The sequence below is a fragment of the Dipteris shenzhenensis genome, chromosome 18, assembly GCF_047967505.1.
Source record: "Dipteris shenzhenensis isolate YYH24624 ecotype China chromosome 18, Dip_SZ_1.0, whole genome shotgun sequence".
NCBI lineage: Eukaryota > Viridiplantae > Streptophyta > Polypodiopsida > Gleicheniales > Dipteridaceae > Dipteris > Dipteris shenzhenensis.
The window spans coordinates 46,373,917-46,394,912 of NC_141613.1; the positions used below are offsets into that span (position 1 = coordinate 46,373,917).

The 20,996-nt window shown below is 43.7% G+C and overlaps 1 protein-coding gene across 2 annotated transcripts in view; it reads left to right on the top strand.

Annotated features, from left to right (window-relative positions):
- LOC147891306 (uncharacterized) overlaps nt 1–20,996 on the top strand; it is a 75,664-nt gene that overhangs the window by 17,049 nt on the left and 37,619 nt on the right. For both annotated transcript variants that reach the window (XM_087389469.1, XM_087389471.1), the window contains exons 4-5: nt 6,166–6,526; nt 17,989–18,074. In XM_087389469.1, coding sequence (XP_087245595.1) covers nt 6,166–6,526; nt 17,989–18,074 — 447 coding nt within the window. The remainder of the gene's footprint in view (nt 1–6,165; nt 6,527–17,988; nt 18,075–20,996) is intronic.

The window sequence follows — 20,996 nt, forward strand, 5'->3', positions numbered from 1 at the left end:
CTGTGGCTGAATCGGAGCATGTGGAGGTATCTGAAAATTCTGATTTGCATCAGATATATTAGTAGGGGAACCCAAGGCAATGGGTAGTAACCCCTCAAAGACATCATCGGAAGAAGAAGGCAAATCAAATTCAGCTTGAATGTGAGCTGAATTTTCTGAAAATATAACATCTCTACTGACAATAATCTTGCGTGTGACAGGATTGTAGAGACGGTAGCCCTTGCTCTCTGCACTGTACCCAACAAAAATGCATTTGATGGCCTTATCAGACAACTAATGCTGAAACTCAACGGGCACATGAGCATATGCAAGGCATCCAAAGACACGGAAATGATCCACAGAAGGCTTTCTCCCTTGCCAAACTTCATAGGGAGTCTTGGTCTTCAAAGCTTTTGTGGGTGCCCGATTCAAAACATAATTGGCACACATGAGACCTTCAAGCCAAAATTTGCAAGGCAATTTTTTGCTTTTTAGCATACATCTATCCATCTCCATAAGAGTACGATTTTTCCTCTCAGCTTTGCCATTTTGCTGAGGAGTTAGCCTCACTGTAAGCTGATGTACAATGCCCTTGTCTTTCAAAAAAGCATCAAAATCTGCAGACAAATACTCCCCTCCTCTATCTGTGCGTAATGTCTGTATTTGGAGTCCGGATTCATTCTCAACCATGGCTGCAAAGTGTTTGAAAACCATAAACATTTCTGATTTGTGTTTCAGCCCATAAACCCAAGTGTAGTTGGAGTAGTCATCTATAAAAGTGACAGATGACTACCCAATGATGGAGTCCTCATGAGACCAGAGACATCACTATGGATAAGTTGTAATTTTCAAACAGCTTTTACTGATCCATCCTTCTTAAAAGGAGATCTGTGCATTTTACCAAGAATGCACCCTTCACAGGCATGTGGAGGAGGTGTTTCAAGAGGAGGCAATGCATCAACCATGGTTGAAGCGTCATCAAGCTGCCATAATGCATGTGTCCATATCTGGCATGCCATAACTCCGCATTCTGCATAGCAACAGTAGGAGTGGACACTGCAAGAGCATGTGCTGGTCTTTTCTCATACATGTCAAGCTGAAAAAGACCACGTAACAAAGTGCCAGACAATCTCAAGGCATAGTCATGCTCTCTGTCATGGAGTGCACACTTGTCATCTTCAAAAATGGCCTGAAATCCAGCTTTGTTAAGAGTGGACACTGAAAGTAGATTTTTTGTGATACCAGGCACATACAAGACATCAGAAATTTTGAATGTTGAGCCATCAATGGCTGTAAGTTCAACTTCTCGTGTACCACGAACTGAATAGGAGTTGTTGTTGGCACATGTGACCTTTTAACCAACGGGTGGTGGATGCAGAGATGTGAAAAGACACTTTTAGGAAGTGATATGCTTTGAGGCACCGCTGTCAAAATACCATGTATTTTGTGTCTCATTGACATTGAAAGCTGATGCATCCTTGGAAGAATCATAACTGCATGTCAGAAAAGCATAAGAGTCATCATTACAAGTGGCTGTACTATCCGGAGCAGCCAACTAAGAGTCTGAAATGCAAGGCAAGAAGGCATAGTCGTGCTCCACAAAGTTGGCTGTAGCTTGCTCATTGTCAGATGCATGAGGAGCTGAATCTGAAACAGCCATACCGGAGCTGTTTATCTTTTCTTTTGCAAGCCTTTTCTTGCATTCTCCAATGTAGTGACCTGGCTTTTTGCAGTAATGACATATTCCCTTATTTACATGCATCACCCTTAGCCTTTTGAGAAGGCTGTCCTGAACCACTGGAAGGTTGATTTGTTGAAGTCTTTGCCTGTCCCTTTACTTTAGGCTTGAATTTTGAAAGCATGGCATGTTCACCTGCTCGTGAAGCCATGTTTTTCCTAGTCTGCTCTTCTTGCAGCAGAAGTCCTATCAACTCCTGAAAATTGAGAGGATTTGCACCCCCCCTCAACGACAAATTCAGCGAGGTATGAAAGCTGAGATAAGACTCAGGAAGAGAATTCATAGTAGTGGTAATCATCTTTGAATCAGGAATGATCTCATCAATATTCAGCAACTGCTCTCGTAAATCCTGTAGCTTTGTGAGGTGCACTGACATGGAGTCACCCTCTTCCATATGTGCATGAGACAATTCTCTTTTCAAAAAAGACACCCTGGCATCATTCCGAGCTGCATACATGCTCTCCAAAATATCCCATGCTGCCTTTGAGGTCTTACACGACCGGATATGCGGAATGATGAATCTTTTCACTGAAAGAGAAATACACGACAAAGCTAAAGCATCACGTGAATCCCATCTCTTCTTCTAGAGTGGTAGGTATAACTGCACCAATAACTTGTGCTGCAGCTGTACCCTGTGCACGACCTCTACCTCCTCCTTGTTGGGGAGGGGTATTAGGTGCCACATTTGCTGGCCGGAACTCATCCCCATTTACATAGTCCCATAAATTACGGGAAATCAGAATATTGCGTACCATAAAACTCTAGAGGGAGTAGTTGGTACCATCCAGCTTATCCTCTTGTGAGAGACCACTGAAACCGAAATCATTCTGATTTTGTTGGGCCATGTCTGAGAAAGAAAATACAGCAAATGCAAATCTGAATTCCCTTGCTGGGAATGGAGTGCACAAATCCCAAAAAACACAGCCAAACACTGGCTAAAAATGCAACTCAAATCTCTGTAATGTCTCTGTCAGAAATCTGCCAGAGCATCCAATCTCTCCCAAAACCTGCCAAAAGTGCTTCAAAACACTCACAGAAAGGCAGTGTGAACTGAAACCTGTAAAATTGCTCTCCCAACACAAAAGCCCCAATTTGTGGCTTGAAATTGTAACCAGAAAGGGGCAAATGGTCTGAAAGCTCCAAATGTTGCACAAATTGCTCTCTGTCTGCAAAAGCCCCGAATTTCTTCAAGGAAATTGCATCCAAAAGAGGACAAATTAACTGAAAGCTCCAATTTGCAATTCGTCTGCCAAAGCTCCAAATGTGCTCTCAAAAATACAACCAAACAATGGTTGTATGCACAAGAGCCTGACAAAACACTTTCCAATATCCTTCTGCAAAGCAAATCCTGCAAAAATGCAACTTTCCAAGCCCACCTACAAAGTGACCAAATGTGAACTCAGTTTCACCTTCAAACTGTACGGACTAACAGTATGGAACTGTCAGTCCAGTCGAATGCAGTTGTACGAAACTGTACAGCTCAGCTTGTACGGTCGAAATCCGTACACCTGTACGGATGTACGGATCTGTACGGCGAGTTGACTGGCAGTTTGTACAGACGGTACGGCAGTTTGTACAGATGGTACGGGAGCTGTACGGTTGGCGACGAGCTGTATGGCTGTACGGCGCCTGTGTACGGAATGTACGAAACAGGCGCTGTAGTTGTACGGGGCAGATGTACGGACGGCGCTGTAGCAGGTACGGACGGCGTGCAAATGGCGTAGGGCGGTTGGGCCTGGTACGTACGTACGGAACAGCCAACGATGGCTGTACGAGATGGTACGAAAAGGTACGAAGGCTGTACGGGCTGGGGCTGTACGGCGACGATGCAAGAGGAGCTTGGGCAAGGAGCTGGGAGCACGTCCAGGAAGGGACACTGCTCTGATACCAAATGTGAGAATAGGGAGAGAGCAAAGTGCGAGAGCAAGAACAGGAGAGAGAGAGAGCTGAAAACGATAGTTGCAATTAGATGAGTGTGTTACAACTGAATAGAGTGATAGGTTTTGTCTAAGTGACAAAACCTTATCCTTCACTAACCGTAGTTAGTGAACTAACAGTGGTTAGGGGGAAAAACCTCTAAGTGAGGGAAAAGTGCCCCTAACCTACTTATTACATTACATTGGTCCCTGCTAAATTATAACAATAATTCTAACATAGGAGTCACCATTTTTAAAATGGTTCTAGCTGCTGGTGGGCGACATTATAAGGAGGATTCTGATGAAGTTTGAGCACCAATGCTTCTGTATTTTAGGAGAAAACACGAAAAAACCAGTCGAAAAAGATGCAAGTTTCTTAGACGACCCAATGCGCATTGGCGCAATTCCTCTCTGGTGGGAGTCCTCTGGTACTAGAGCTTAATTTCTGTTGCAACAGCTTTCTCTCTCTTGCTGCTGATAGCTCCAATTTCGGGCTCCATTCGACCTGTGTCTGAAAATGCAGTTTTCAGCTTGGTATCCTTGGTAACGGTTGACTAAGTCAACTAGTTTTTGGGGCTTTTTGATTGTCAAAGCAAGGATTGACTTTGTTTTGAATGCTGAAAGTGTTAAATCAGTATTTCGTGTAGCTCTAATCAACATTATACTTGACAGTTGGAGGAAACTTTGAACTTTTAAGTCAAAGTTTGACTATGGCATTATGCTTTGAAAGTGTTTTGGAGAAGTATTCTATACTCATGTTTATAGTGACAAAGGCTTATATGATAAATGAGTATATCATGATATGCATGATGGTTTCCAATGGATATGATTGGAACAAAGGTTTCAACTACAGCCATTATGTTGCTTATTTGATTGAAGATGCCTTAGTTATGGTTTAAGCATCTTTCATGATGTATGAAATGAACTTGTATTTGATTGACTATACTTTGCCATTCCATCCTTAAATGATTGTTAGTCCTTTGTTGGATCCATGGGGATTTCCATACATTGTCATTGTCCAATCCTCTAGTTGTAAACCAAGAGTCCTAGGAGTGAGTCACAGGTTGGGGCCATGTGTGTTGCCACATGATGGTGGGCAAGCCATGGAGCATCCCATGTACTACTGCTGAGGGATGAGGTCATCAATTTGTGGGGGGGGGGGATGAAGGACAAATTGATGTAATGGGGTGTACCTAGGGATACAAGGGTTGTGTGTTGGTTAGTGTGACCAGGTTTGGTTGTAGAAGGTTCTAGGTGTGATTGAGAGATTCATGGAGATGGTGGCATGATTATAGGATCTTGGTGGCTTCTACTATGACATCATCTATGATGTTCACTGGATGTATCTTGGTGCCTATATATTGGGCTCTCCACTCTTCAATAAAGACTCTCCATTTGCTTCATTCCATTGTCTCCTTGCTATTGTTCCATCAGGAGTTCCTGAAGTGACAAGTGATGCCATGGCTCATGCATGGTCATCTAGGGTGCCATGTGTCGCAAGGGCTGTCATGTGTCCATGCCACATGTCAAGGCTGCCATGTCAGCATGCCATGTGTCATGCTGAAATTGTGGACTAAGGTTATTTTAAGCACTCTTTATTTGTCTGACTAAAAATTTAGTTTAGGTGACCAATACTGACTACTGTTTTCACCTTAGGTTTCTGGCATTTAGCTCTTTTCAAAGGGTTGAGTTTGGTTGGCCTACTCGCATAACCTATTAGGCCTATTAGTTTGTCGTCTTGTCTTGTATCTCTTGGACTCTTTCATGCTAACAGGCGCACAGCCATCTTTAAAAGTTGATGGATCGGTTTGAATTCCATGTATTTTGATTTGTCCCATATTTGGGTACTCGGGTGGGGTGTGGTCTTTACGTTTCTCTTAAAGAGATACATCTCAACTTGTGGGACACTAATGCCCGTAACCCCTTCAATGGAGGTCCACCCTCAAATGCTAGACCTAGCGATTTAGTACCTAGGAAAACATATGCATTCTTTTGGCAAACATACGAATGTAAAGAACTTGAAATTTAGCAAGTAAAGATATGCAATAAATGAACTACCAAGCAAGTGAATATGTCTTTTTGTGAAGAGAAGTGACATAGGAGTGTTCCAATAACAATGATTCTTCTACTTGGCTACCCATAGAATCATTCTAACATAGATATAGGAGATGATTGGCTGAAGATGATTCCACCCAATTTCCAAGAATGAAGACATCTTCAACCTTGCTTGTCCTTTTCTTGAGCTTCATTCATATTCGCCATATGAGACGCGCTTGTTGCATAGTTAACAGATAATAACCAATAAATACTTAATTTTCAGCCATTTAGAAATTCCCACAGCAAACCAAAATAAATAACAGAAACCAAAATCAGGAGCTAGATTGCCCCTGACTGCAACAAACACCAGATTGGCCCTAAACTTAGCGCCCCTTTTGGTATTTCTTTATCATTTATTCAGTTAGTGCTTCGCTTGAAAGTTGGATTAGAATACGATTCTGAGATAACAAATGCTTTTTTGTATCAACATTGCAGAAGCAGCTGTCTAAGATCGTCACTCCTGGCTACATTGGTGCCATTAAGTGTAGCAGCCTGGAGCTTGGGACGATGCCTCCATTTTTTCATAGCATGCAAATGCTGCCTAAGGAGTCGGATTTTATGTGGTCCTTTGAAGCAGGCATTGAGTATTCTGGTGGAGCACTGGTAAAATTAGAGACACGTTTGGATGTACATGATTCAGTGTCACAAGAGGATGTTGTAACTCAAAGTCTTGAACCCACTTTAGCTGGTGCAGCAGCAGCAGATATTTTACAAAAGGGCTTGGAAAGTCTTGAACAGAATGTTGGAGCTGATGGGAATATGACATATGCAATTGGGAGTTCGAATCCTGAAGCAGGTATACTTTTCTTTCTAGGACTGATGCAGTTAGTATCAACAGGCTTCAAAGAAGGCTGTTTTATAGGATTCTTTGAAAAGCTCGCTGCTCTTGTGTGCACTGAGAGTTTTAGAGCTCTCAAACTGAGCTCGTACCTTTCCCCCATTCCCCCTCCCCCTTTCTAATCTCCCTCTGCCCCCCCACTGCTGCCCCTCCTGCTTTCCTCTTCAACTCCTTCCCCCTTGTCCTCCTCCCTTAAACCTCTACTTCTTCCTGTGTTGTGGTGGGTCCTGCTGGCCAGTGGCCATGAGCTCCACGCTGCCCTGTCCTGGGGCTGCTTCAGACTCCCCATTCCCTCCAACCCTCAGTTCCCCCATACAGCCTTTCTGTTCTGCCTCCTGGCTTCTCCTCTTGCTATGAGAGGCTGTGCCTCCCCCTGTGCTCTATCCTCTTCGGGAGCTCTCTTTGCTCCCCTAGGGCCTCCTCCGGCCCATCTCCTTTCGAGCTGCTCTGCCCTGCTCCTCGTTGTAACAAGGCGCCGAGCGTGATGCTCATGACATATGATAATCATATGAAAGTTTTTCTGAATCCTTGGATTCCCAACAGTCGGACTATCACGATAGTCATATAATTTTCTTTTGTGAGAGAATTCACCATGCATGTAATGCACAACAACGGAAGCAGTCTTTCATCTAGAATAGTTCATGCATACATATGAGAGAGAGAGAGAGAGAGTTGCATTAATGTCTTCGGGAGGCCTCGCGGGCCTATGAGACAAAGTACAATCACAAGGTGACTCATTCAATCTGCTATGGGCTGAAGCAAGGGGTTCGCTATGACCCTTGCCGAGTGCTAAGAAAAACTTCAAGAAAATCATAACTCAAAAACATGACATAGATACCCAAAATACTCAAAAGGCATATCTTGGCGCAATGGTGTGAGATGCGAGGATATCTCGCAGCTGCGTCTGTCATGTCATCTAGTGCAATGGCGGAGGAGGGCGTGGTTTTTGAGACTTCTGTATCCGGCGAGCCATGTCAAGAGTGACCCCTCGACTTTGGCGCTAGCCACTCTCTACCCTCCCACTCCATGTCGTCTCCTCCCACTAGCCCACTCTGCTGTCATATCTTCAATCTCCTCCTCCTCCACTCCGCTGTGTCTTGGGGCTGACTCAAAAGGCATAGAAATCTGTGATATGTCTTTGGGCTGCATCTATCTCTGGCTCGGGTAGGACTGTTGGTGTAGGCTGTTTGATATGTCTGAAAAGGGTTCCTCTATGTTGTCGCATCTCCATCAGATAAAGAGCGCCATAGACCTTGTCTTGGAAGTGGATCAAGTGGGAGAGTGGTCCAAAGCTGAGTCCCTCCTGATAGAGGTAGTGGTACGGCCTCGAATTTCATAGTATGCTGGACATAAGCATAGATAATGCTCCTCCATCTCCACCTTCCCTAGTGTGCAAAGTCTGCATATCCGTTGCTCCCTCGGTATGGCAATAGATCTACTTGCTTCTATCCCCAACTGATGGGATGAGACTCTCATCTAGCCCATGGCAATCCTCAATGAATGTGAGACACGTCTGTCCTCCAGATAAGGCCATTGTGAAGTTTAAAGACCTCACTGAGTTTCATTGGATCAAGGTTTTAATATGCAATCAGAAGATGTACTCTTGTGGCATGTCGGTAGGCTGACATGGCATTTGACTACTGACATGGTAGTTAGCTTGCCACGTATGTCAAGTTCAGGCTGGTCGGCCTTTGGATTGGCAGGTTGGTCAGTTGGGGACTTTTGTGCCCTGTCCATCTCTTGGGCTATGTAAGTGTCTGTTCCGTTCCCACTCTCCATCACATTCAATCGTCTCTTCCCTTTTTCATCCCTTCAAAAGAGCAAGACTGCTCAAGCATAGTGCACATTTGCACTTTGTTCATTCACCTCCCGTCTTAGGAGTTAGGCAAGGGAGGCTGTTGACCTAGGATCCCCAGAGAAGAAAGGACATGCACCGTGGAGGTGGAAAATGGGCAGCATGTACTCCTAAGATGTAGAACTTATGCACACATCAGAGAAGGCTATTAGGACAGCATAGATAACTTGAAAAATCTGTTGGAGCAGCCAGCCAAGAAACTAGGGAGCTCCCTGAAAGAGGTTCTGGAACATCGCAACAAGGTTACTGGGTCCTCACGTGGACAAGTCGGGTGAGGAAAAGGTCTTAGAGATTGCTGGAGCAGCTGGTCGAAGGCTGGAACCACTCAAAAAACCTCCACAGGTAGGTCCGAAAGCAAAGTCGGCTGAAGTAATGCAGTTGTAGAAGCCTGTAGTAGAAATTCGATGGCTTGGTCTGCTCCGAAATGCACATAGCAGCACGTGGAGAGGCTGGAAGAGCTCCGAATTAAAGAGGCTGATGACTAGCACACAACCTAGCCCAAGAAGTACTCAATACATAACAAGTTTAATATTTTTTCACTAGATGTAAGGGACCACTATCAGTTGATAGTAATGTTGGAAAGGTCACCTCCCCATCTGTAAGCCCCCAAATGAGGAGAGCATGGGGAAGGGAGACCTAGGGCAAGGTATGCCCAGAGAAAGGGGACAGCCACTGTACGGATCAGTCAAGGCTGCTGCAGGGCAGTGTACGGAAGGTGTGCAGGGTGCACCAGGGTCCGGACAAGGGCTGAGCAGAGGCGGATCAGCAGCAGCATGGAGTTGCACTGTTGCAGCAGGTATTGGGCAGGTCTATGGCCTGCAAACAGGGCTGGCAGGTGGCGGGGTAAGCAGTCCAAAGGGGCTAGGCCCTGCATGGAACAAAGGGCTGGATAGGCAGCCAACCAGCCAACCATCTGGTCGGTTGGTTAGGGCTGCTACAGACCAGCCAGTCGGCCCAATTAGGGCTGGCTGGTCGGTTGGTTCTGGAGGGCCTTGTGCCCTATATAAGGAGGGCCTTTGTGCCCTCATATCTCAATTTCTCTAGAGCAGCCAACCACCAGCAGATTGAAGCAGCAGGAGGACCTTCCTTGGGTATACATCCATGAGGTGAAGGAGGCACATAGAAGCTGCAGACAAAGGGCTGCCTACTTAGGCTGATCTACAGGCAGTAAGGTAGAGAGAACCATTCTGGACAGAAAGTCTACAGACACTCGAGGTGGAGCACACGGGCTCGAGTCTAGAGATAGCCAACAGATAGGAGAAGTACCTTGTGGTAAGATCAGAGGACCACACCATTGGTGGGACTCTGGATCTCTCTCTTTTGTATTGTGTCCATAGCTTTGGACGGAAATATATTATTTTGGTGGTTTCTCTATCTGGCTCATTCATTGTTTATTGATGAGTCTGCACATCTATTTTATGCACATAAGTTAAGAAGTTTGTGATTCCACACCCCACATCACACTGTGTGAGCTCCTGGGCAATTACTATCAGTCTTCCGATGTGCGTACCCTCTGTTGGGTCATTTCTAACATGGTATCAGAGCCCAAGTAGGAGGCTCACAGGTGTGGGAGCCTGAAGGCAGGGACCTTGCTGAAGGACGACCCTGATTCAGAAGCTCTAGGGAATCGACTTCCACGACTGGAGGATTGTGCCCTTGCGAGAAGGAGGGTGACTCAGGTTCAGTTAGGTCCGTTCAGAGTTTTGGTCTATTGAAATTTGAGTTTGGTTGACTTTGCTGTGTGGTATAAACAACAGAGATGTGGACCTCTTCAGCCCTTGCTCTTCCTTCCTCCTCCCCCAGTTTTCTCTCATTCACTATCCCTAACTTTGGAGAGTCTGGGAAACTGGATGGGACCAACTACCTGATCTGAAAAGTGAAGATCCGGAGTCATTTAGTGGCTCAGAAGTTGTGGAAGCTGACAACGGGAGTGGAGGCGAAGCCGAAGATGTAGTGGATAGGCAAGGGAAGATATTCATGGCAGTAGACAGAGAGGAGCTCGAAGCTTGGGAAGACAGAGATGCCCATGCCCTGGCATTAATCATAGAGACTACGGTGGACTCTGTTCTTCCACATATCCAGATGGCCGAGACGTCAGTAGAGGCATGGGTCACTCTGAAGGATCTATATGAGACTGACAACACCACCCGGATTTTGCTTCTTCAACATCAACTCTATAATCTTGATATGGAAGAAGGAGATACGGTACATAGCCACTTAACGAAGGTCAAGGTGGTGAGGGATCAACTGGCGGCAGTTGGTCAGAAGACAGACTCATGCCATTTGGCCTTGATGGTATTAAGGAGACTACCTCAGAGTTTCAAGAGCTTTGTTACAATCGTGACAGTAGGATAGAGGACCAAACCTCTGATGTTTGAGGAGTTGGGTCCATTACTGCTATAGGAGGAAGCTCGGGAGAAGCTCTACAACGACGACAAAGGCGACAAGGCGATGTTGGTGAAGGATTACATTGGCAAAGGAAAGGGCAAGCCTAATGGTGGCAAGTCCAAGAAAGACGACTCTGACGACGAGGAGACGTCGAAGAGGAAGCAGAAGAAGAAGTGCTTCTACTGTGATTCGCCAAGACATTTTGCAAAGGACTGCAGAAAGAAAAAGGCAGATCGGAAAAAACAAAAAGGAGTCCAACTCAGATTCAGAAGGAGAGGCCAAAGCAAATGTGGTATCAAAGAGTTGTTTATGGTGACATCACCGAGTGTTACCGAGGTCAGATATGTTGACCAAGAAATCACAATGAGAACGTCTGACATAGAGATGTGGGTCGACGAGGAGTCAGATGCCTTTGTGAAGGTGAAGGACAGCATGGAGCGCTTGGTACCTTCCAGGTGCGTGGCTGTTGACACTAACATGAGGGTGGATTCCATGGAGGCCCAGGGGTCTCATGGTCAGATGGATGCTGTACTTCAGAAGGGGACAGTACAGGATTACATAGGCACTTGGTGGGTGCCTCGATGAGGTACAGGATTTGCTTTCAAAGTAAACACACACGCAGTACAACAGTCTGGTATGTACTTGATATTTTGCATTTGAGCCTTTGTAGCATGCTGTGGAGAGACTCTGCTCTTCATTTTTCTCAGGAGATACGAGATTGGAAGGAATTAGCCTTCTTCGAAGGCAGAAGGGGAAGTATTGGTGCTTCTTCAAATCTCGGACGCAGATTGCTAGAAGGTGATGGACAAAGAGTACTAAAGCCAGAAGAGTACCTGCTTGAGAACTCATCGAGAGTTCATGGTCCAAGTTATCTGGAAATATTCTTTGGTTCATGGTCCAAGTTATCTAGACCTTGCCAAAGGAAGGACGGGTTGAAACATACCCTCAAAGCATGGTGCCTGGAAGACTGCAGGTTGTTCTCTCATTATGAGGGGGACAACTGGAAGATCGTGACGACTGGATTGCTCGACTTTGAAGGCGGGAACGTGACTGAAGGAGGTGGTGCCAGGAGGTGCTACCAAAGATGGACTTGTGTACCAGGATGGTGTGCGGAAGCGGAACCAAACTTGGTGGAGCAAGAGCGCCACTGGATGAAAAGCCAGGAAAAGATTTTGACACCGAAATTTTCCAGAGGACTACGACCAGGGAGTTACTGGAGCATCGTCATCGACGTGTTGGCATTGGGCCGAGATGTGTCGGTAAGAGGGGGTGTTGGAAAGGTCACCTCCCCATCTGTAAGCCCCCAAATGAGGAGAGCATGGGGGAGGGAGACCTAGGGCAAGGTATGCCCAGAGAAAGGGGACAGCCACTGTACGGATCAGTACGGGCTGCTGCAGGGCAGTGTACGGAAGGTGTGCGGGGTGCGCCAAGGTCCGGACAAGGGCTGAGCAAAGGCGGATCAGCAGCAGCATGGAGTCGCACTGTTGCAGCAGGTATTGGGCAGGTCTATGGCCTGCAAACAGGGCTGGCAGGTGGCGGGGTAAGCAGTCCAAAGGGGCTGGGCCCTGCATGGAACAAAGGGCTGGAAAAGGGCCCTAATTAGGGCTGGATAGGCAGCCAACCAGCCAGCCATCTGGTCGATTGGTTAGGGCTGCTACAGACCAGCCAGTCGGCCCAATTAGGGCTGGCTGGTCGGTTGGTTCTGGAGGGCCTTGTGCCCTATCTAAGGAGGGCCTTTGTGCCCTCATATCTCAATTTCTCTGGAGCAGCCAACCACCAGCAGATTGAAGCAGCAGGAGGACCTTCCTTGGGACTACATCCAGGAGGTGAAGGAGGCACATAGAAGCTGCAGACAAAGCAGAGAAAGGGCTGCCTACCTAGGCTGATCTACAAGCAGTAAGGTAGAGAACCATTTTGGACAGAAAGTCTACAGACGCTTGAGGTGGAGCACGCGAGCTCGAGTCTAGAGATAGCCAGCAGATAGGAGAAGTACCTTGTGGTAAGTTCAAAGGACCACACCATTGGTGGGACTCTGGATCTATCTCTTTTGTATTGTGTCCATAGCTTTGGATGGAAATATATTATTTTGGCGGTTTCTCTATCTGGCTCGTTCATTGTCTATTGATGAGTCTGCACATCTATTTTATGCACATAAGTTAAGAAGTTTGTGATTCCACACCCCACATCACATTGTGTGAGCTCCTGGGTAATTACTATCAGTGTTCCGTTGTGCGTACCCTCTGTTGGGTCATTTCTAACGAGTAATCGCCAGTCCTGTAGATCTTGAAGGATCTCATGCAGGCTTTAATGTAATTATATCTTGAAGGGTCCCACGAGATGAGATCAACCATATCATACAGTTGGATCTATTACAGCTCTACATGATACAGACTTGGGGAGGGACTAGGAGTTCCCCACGAAGATCCAATTCTATCTCAACCACTTCCTTAGGATGGAAACTTTGCCATCCCACATTTCCCAGGACTTTTCTTGCTCATTTTTTGTAAGGAAGTCTTTGAGAAATACTTTCTCAAAGTGTGACCTAGGCACTTGGACTTTGACCTCTATCGTGCAACTTTGTCTACCATGTATATGCTTTGTTGCCTAAAGATAAACGAGCTTTGGCTAGTTGCAACTTTGCTGGAATAGGTTTCAATCCATGGATATCTTTCCAATTATGGAGAAATTATTTTTCTATTTCTCTTTCCCTTTAAACAATGGTGGATACTTTTTTCCTCACTCTTTTTTTTTGGGGGAAAAAAAGGGTTATTGTATTACTTTAAAAAAATATATACAATCATTAACTAGTCAAGATACTTTTAAAAAAGTATCCCTTTTCTTTGTGCTGCTTGGAAGTTTCACAAAACTCCAAAAAAGCCAAGATTTATTGCAGCTGCTTGTGAGATTACTTTGATGGATGTCTTTAAATGGCTAAGTATTGCTTCAAAGCCATGTTGCCTAGTGTCCATGAACTTTAGAGGGACTTATGAAAGGAGACTGTCCCCTCGCACTTAAGCTGGATTTTAAATGACTCTGTGGGAGTGATTTCCTGTTGTAAAAATTTTTTAATACCTCTCGAAGCATTCATGAAAAAGAGTCTCCTATTCTCCTTCAAACCTATGATTTTACCACGCTTTACACAAAGATCGGTCTGGAAGACCTGAAGTTTAGAATAAAAAAGCTAGTGGCTGAAGTTTTCAAGCTGAGATTTGACAAAGATAGATGCAAAGTGTCAAAAGTTGAGAAAACATCCTTATGCTTTGACTTTTTGTGGCTAAAAAATAAAGATCATGACATCGGTTCTAAAAAGAAAAGATACACAAAGGTAGTAAGTATTGAAGATGTTTGCTCTTGGATAGATTTTCTTTTAGATAATCTTAACATCACAGTAGGTGATTCTTTGTTTCAACAATTATGGGAATCCCCATGGGCGCTAATTGTGCCGTCTTTTTAGCAAACTTTCATCTTTTCACTTATGAATTTGAGTTTATGCAACGTCTTATTTAGGAGTTTTTTATCACTCAATGTAGTAATTTGATCACTTTACTATTACACAGGTATAATCCAAGGAAAATAATGAAAAACGTATGCACAATCTTAGATATGAAGTCTTTTATCTATGGTGTATCGGCCTTAGGTATGTTTAGAATGATTGAACATAAGCTGAAAACAAAAAGCGGGGAGCTGAATAGCCCGTTTTTCTTTTAGTTTCAAAAGAGAGTTTGATTGAGTATGCTTGTGCTTTCTAAGTTAGGATTGTATTTTTGCCTCTTTGTAGGAAGCGATACATAAGTGTAAGGGGTCCTTTCAGCTTTTTATGTTTTAAATAAGAGAGAGAGAGAGAGAGAGAGAGAGAGAGAGAGAGAGAGCGTAATTCCGGTTTTTCGGAAAATTTTGTTTCTTGACTTGCTTGTTTATTTTTGCTTAGTCACCTTCTTCCTTTCTTCTTTATTTCTTGTTTTCTTTCTCTTTTGTTTATTTGACGTATTTTAGTAAGCATTGGTTTTGCCCAAGAGGCTCCGCGGGTCTTTAGAAACCCAGTATAGCTGCTTATGCTTGGGCATTGATGACGACATAAGTGTTGCTTTGCTTGCTAAGTATGTCTTCCTTTTGTTTTTATAAAAGTTTTTGTTTACCTCTTTTTTCTTCTCTTTCATTTTCTCTTTTATTTTCTGTGTAGATTTTTGGTCTTTAGAACAACAAAAAATTGAAATTTGTATGATTGGACTTATTCTAGTCTTACAAAGGTATATAAATCATTAACCAGTCATTTAGGAACAAAATTCCTTCTTAAGAGGTTAACTATTTTTTTCCCCTCACTGTGGATAAAGCGAATCTCCTTTACCAGGCATCCTCTCTCAACTTGTACTCCTCCAACACTAGTTGTCCCTACTAGCTCTCCAATGCGAGCTTTCGTCTCCCAAGATTTGTTTTCTCCTTGTAGCCAAGGGTAGACATGGCCTCTTCCTCGTCCCCTTGTTCTTGATAGAAAATGAATTTGGCTCCATGCTATAGTTGCCTAGCCACCCAACCAACTAGCGCTGCATGCTAGGGGTCCCACACATTGACTTGCCTAGCCACCCCAAATAAGGTTGCCGATGGGGATAATGAGGCCTCTCCTCTCATGGCTACATATGGCTTGATAACCTAACCACCCACTTATATGTGGGACAAGGGAGCGTGCCACACAATGACCCCATATCAAATGGGATTGGATTGCGCATTACACCTCACATTTGAGTTCTAACACTCCCCCTCAATCCAAGTACGAGGGGAGTTTTGATTGATGCCAAGTGTCAACGCAAGGAGTGCAGATCTATTGCTGCCATGCTAGCATACTAGCTAGGCTTCTTTCAACCAATTGCCATGTCCGGTCCGCAGTAGCTCATCATCATCTATCTTTGTACATGCTTGCCTGTGCCGCCGCAATCTATACAGGCGACTGTTGCTCACATGTCTTTGCTTTGAGCAGAACCCCCATCATTTGTGGTGCCACCCAGTGCCATCATTTTAGTGCACTATTATTTGTCTAGTGGAGCAAGAAGGTGGAATTCTTGATCAATATGCCTTGCCCATGCCACGTGACGAGGCGTGCTGCCACTTGTGCCCAATTAGTGCAGGATATGGCCTCAAGCTCCGACCCCATGATAAGAAACTCATGTGGCCTCCAATTGTGTACATACAACCACCTTTCAAGGCACCCACCCCCTCCATCGGGGTGTTGGTCTCCTCCTTATATGCCTTCCACATCACAACCCCCTATTGCATGTGGGATTAATCAAGGGCGCTGCCATGTGGCAGTCCCTCAAATGTCCACCATTACACCTTGGGCTTGGATTGCCCATGAACCTCACTTTTGAGCTAACAGTCCTAGGGTCCTTTTGATCCAATCTCTCTCTCTCTCTCTCTCTCTCTCTCTCTCTGTCTCTCTCTCTCTCTCCCCCCCCCCCCTCCCCCTCGACCACGACCAACAAGGGTTACTGTGGCCCTTGTCAGACATAGAGCCATTGCCAGGAGACCACGATGGACCCCATCCATAGATAGCCGTCAAGGCTGTATCTTTGGCTTCATGCCAGTACAACCCCACCCATCATGGGGCCTGCCATGATACCCCACACCTTTTTGGGACTCCTATTCACGTACCGGATGTATTTGACCAGACTTGATATCAGATTTGATATGATGATGATGATGATGATGATGATGATGAAATGACTATGTAGTACTTAGCGCTTAGCATGGATCATGATGCTCATTTAGTAGCTCCACCCCTTCAGCTTATTGTATCAGGTTTCTCTTAGTCTTAGAGACCCATCGGTCTTCCAAAGACGTTAATAAACTTTCCTTCTCTCTCTCTCTCTCTCTCTTTCTCTCTCTCTCTCTCTCTCTCTCATGGCTAGCTGCAATGGCAATGGGAAAGATCCTCTTCCGAGCCTTAGTCTCCTTGGCTCCTTCAGTTGACTCCAAATCTCCTCTTTAATGGCTTCTTGATCTTTGCTTGATGATTCCATGGACTCAATGTTCCCATCTCCTTGTCAGGCAGTGTTCATCCAAGTTGAAACCTGTTGTCTTTTTGCACCCTCCGATGGTGGCAAGGTCTTTGTGGTTTGGGCCAAAGCTGAAGTTGAGTCTTGACAAGCCCACGAAGGTCGGGGCTGAGATCGAGAACAAAGCTGAAGGTCATGAAAAGAGGACAAAGATGGAGTCTAGGTTGAAGATGAAACCAGACCGAGAATGACACTGAGGCCGAAGATGGTGTGTGCACCAAATCCCTGTACACATGGACCAAAGAATATGATCCTAGATCACTTTACAAGGTGAAGCTGGACTTAAATACTAGCAGGGTAACTCAAAAGTGATAGTTCTAGCACAAATTACCTTACATGGTGGAGATGAACTTACTATAGCAAGCTAACTCATAGGGGATAATTGTAGCATGAGCTACCCCAAGATGTGACATATATTGTAGGACTCCCAATCATGAAACGGAAGATGTTTTAATGAAATAATTAATAATAACAATGGATCTTTTTACTATCTATGTAGCCTTTTGTAGACATAGAAAACCTTGTCACACTACTTGCAAGGTTTGTATTTTCTGCAGGAGAGATAGAATCTGGGGTAGTAATATTGATTGGCTTTGTTTGGGAACTTTGTCATGTGAATAAAAGTTTGAAGTGATAATTTTTCCTCATTGACTCAACTTGAGTAGCTTGGATTCAGAAGAAAGAATCAATTGTACGGAAAGTTCCCGGCAGAGCGCTTCCATGAAGGGAAAAGCAGATGGATTAATACCAAGATGGGTGAAACCTTTAAGTAGCTAGTGGTTGAGGATTAAGGTGCAAATTTGGGCACATATGGATACTTGGGGAGTGTTAGTCAACTTGAAAGGCCACCACCTATTAGAGGCACCACTTTGAGTAGCCATACAACTTATTTATGCTTCAAACCTGCAACTTTTGGCATGTGAAATAAGCTCTCTCTTTAGAATAGTGGATGGATGTAATGTGCGTGACCAGAAGAAAGTCCTGTTACATTTTCGTGGATGTGCGAATTCAGTTTTATATTGCTTTCTATCTTTCTTTTTATTTATGTGATAAGGATTCCATATACCTGCCTTGGTAGCTTCTGTGCAAAATATGAAGGTCTGTTTGTTCTTTTGGGGACTTTTACACAGGAGATACAAGGGGCAGTAAAGGTATGCAATCATCGAAGGGAGGCTGGAAGGCTGCTTTGTCACGGGTTGCTAATCATGTTTCTCAGGTTGGATTCCTATAGCAGCACATCCTGTTTTCCAGCTCTTTAATTGGAATTGTTTATGATTAAACTACATGAGTCTAAATATGCCTTGGTTAAGATGTTTTGGTGCCATTATTGCCTTCATGTTCTTCCCTTGTTGCTGTCATACATTACATGGGTGGAGGTGCCACCAGGATTTACCTGTAACCTCTTGTTCTCTCATTTTTTAGAAGCTTACTCTCCTTGCCTGAGAAGCTTATTTATAACTGTGTATCTGAATTATTTTTGCGCAACATGATATCCATGGATTTGATATAAACTCAAAGAATGTTGTATTCTACCCTCTTGAAGGAAACCTTTCCTCCATTAGACAACAACAAGAAGGCATGAATGATTCCATATTCCAAGGAAGAGCTATGTCTCATGGAAGATGTTATTTATCTTCAGCTTGAGAAAAGAGAGAGAGAGAGGATTTTGCTCGTTATCACTTCTTCTCTCTCTTTTCTCTAGAGAAGACATGTTCATTGGAGGACTCCCATCAAGCTTGGAGATGGCTTTTGAAATCCAGTATATATGAATGTGTTGATGGCCTGAAGTTTTTTTTGGCATGTTGAAGGACCCAGATCTCGTTTTTTGAAAATGGTAATTATTCAGAGAAGGCAAAGTCAAATTGGGAGAAGCACTGGGCACCATGAAGCTTATCCATCAAGATGCCTCATAGCTGGAACAACTCCAAAGAGGATATTTAGTTACGGCTTTTCCATTGTGCTTTGAACAAGGCATGATTGTTGAATGGGAGCGTTGGCTATCAATACAACTTTATAGAAGAAGGTTTATACCCAAGAGACTCCGCGGGTCTTTAGAAACCCAGTATAGCTGCTTATGCTTGGGCACTGATGACGACATAAGTGTTGCTTTGCTTGCTAAGTATGTCTTCCTTTTGTTTTTCTTAAAAGTTTTTGTTTACCTCTTTTTTCTTCTCTTTCATATTCTCTTTTATTTTCTCTTTTATTTTCTGTGTAGATTTTTGATCTTTAGAACAACAAAAAATTTAAAATTGTATGATTGGACTTATTCTAGTCTTACAAAGGTATATATAGGTTTTCAAATACTTTACTAAACTTTAAGCAACAAAAGCATCTTTGAGGAACAAAGAAAGCATTGTTAGAAATCCGAAGACATTGGAAGAAAGCATATTTACTTAAGCAAGAAAAGTATATTCCAGCAACTAAGAAAGTAATCGTTGTTAGAAATAAAAAGACTCTGGACGAGAATATAGATATTGCTTGATGTAATGAGAAGAACAAAGTTTTCTTCTAAAAAAATGTTTCTCAAAACATAAAAACAAAGGAGGCCATAATTCAAAAGTCTTATTGAGGTTGCCTGATGCTCCATGACAGTTCACCCTCAACTAGTCATTCAAGGAAGATAAAATGGTAAGTTTCCCTTGACCAGAGATCGGAGAATGAAAATGAAAGATGTTGAGTGTGGCAATTGGGCACAAGTTTATTGAATGCACCATAAAATACTGCCAACATTTGGAAAGAAGGATGGAGGTGCTGCAAAAAAGGCTCCAATAGCACATTTGATGGACGTTTCATATCAATCTGAGAGCCTTTACTCTATAGCTTGCTTAAATCATGGGTGTAGGTATAATATTATACTTACATGGAGACTCTTTAATCTATAGCTTGCTCAAATCATTGGCGTAGGTATAATATTATGCTTCACTTTTTATACTGCAGCAACTCATAATCTCATCTCTCATGAGTTGCCCAAGAACTTGGAGTGCCTCAACCCACGAGACTTTTCAAGATAGAGAAGAAGCTTTATGTGTGTGTGGGCAAAATGAGAGTGCATATTGAAGGGTATGGTGGCATCAATACTTGGAGTAAATATGGTTGTTGGCAAGCCTTGGCATAAGGAGCTAACCTCATAAATATTCTCCACAAGGGGGATCCTTATGACATGAGCACAAAACAGGTCGCATTATTTGTTTAGTGATAAGGGCGAGTGAGCACAAGCCTTTGTTATTTTTGTTTTTATTTTGAGGGGGGGAAGGGTGTAGGGGCATGAGTGGTTGATATTAATAACGTATTGTACTTTTAGACTCTAGTTGAGAGGGGCATTGGACTTTTTTACTTGGTTTGTATTATTTTAGCAATTTATATTTACACTTTGTTGGTTTCTAACCTCAACAGTTATACTCATTGTCATTTGGCAAGTAAACATTTATCTTATTGCTTCAAGCTTGTAAGCTTTCACCTATAGAGTAACGTGTAATTCATATGCGTGCAACAATTTGTTGCTTATTTTTTTCAAAAAACTATTTGTTGATTCTTTAACATTCTAACTTTGAAAGTTGAGATAATAAATGCCGACTGAATTATTTTTTAAATAATTTGTTATTCATGTCATAGTGAATCTGTTTCTCATTTAATGTGCACAGTTCATGCATAGAGTTTGGTTCCAAGTTTCAAGCTTCCACTTGCATGCCATATTTTTGGATAATTCAGGTCTTGTTAAACACATTATTGCATGTATTGGGCCTACCATAGATAAGGGCCATATGTGGTGTACATCAAAAGTACAGCCCTACATTTTGAAACTGTGGGGCGGAGGACTTTTAAAACGCCTTAAAAGGTTGAGAGTGTCATGTTTGGAAATATTTTGTATGACTTAGTACATCTTCGTCTGCAATTTTCTTTGAGGATCATTGCCCTAAGCTTCTGAGATGTGATTGGACTGCTTCTTTAATTGGTAGGCAGTGGTATGGGCTCTCCCTAGCCACTTCTCCTGCGATTCAATAGCCACAACACCCGAAACAGTGTTTCAGATAGGGCAGTTTTTTTTTTCCCCCCGGGGGGGGGGGGGGTTCCATGGCCTCCGGGGCCTAGCCAGGGGTCGAACTCAGAACCCCATTGGCAGATAGGGCAGTTTTGCTCT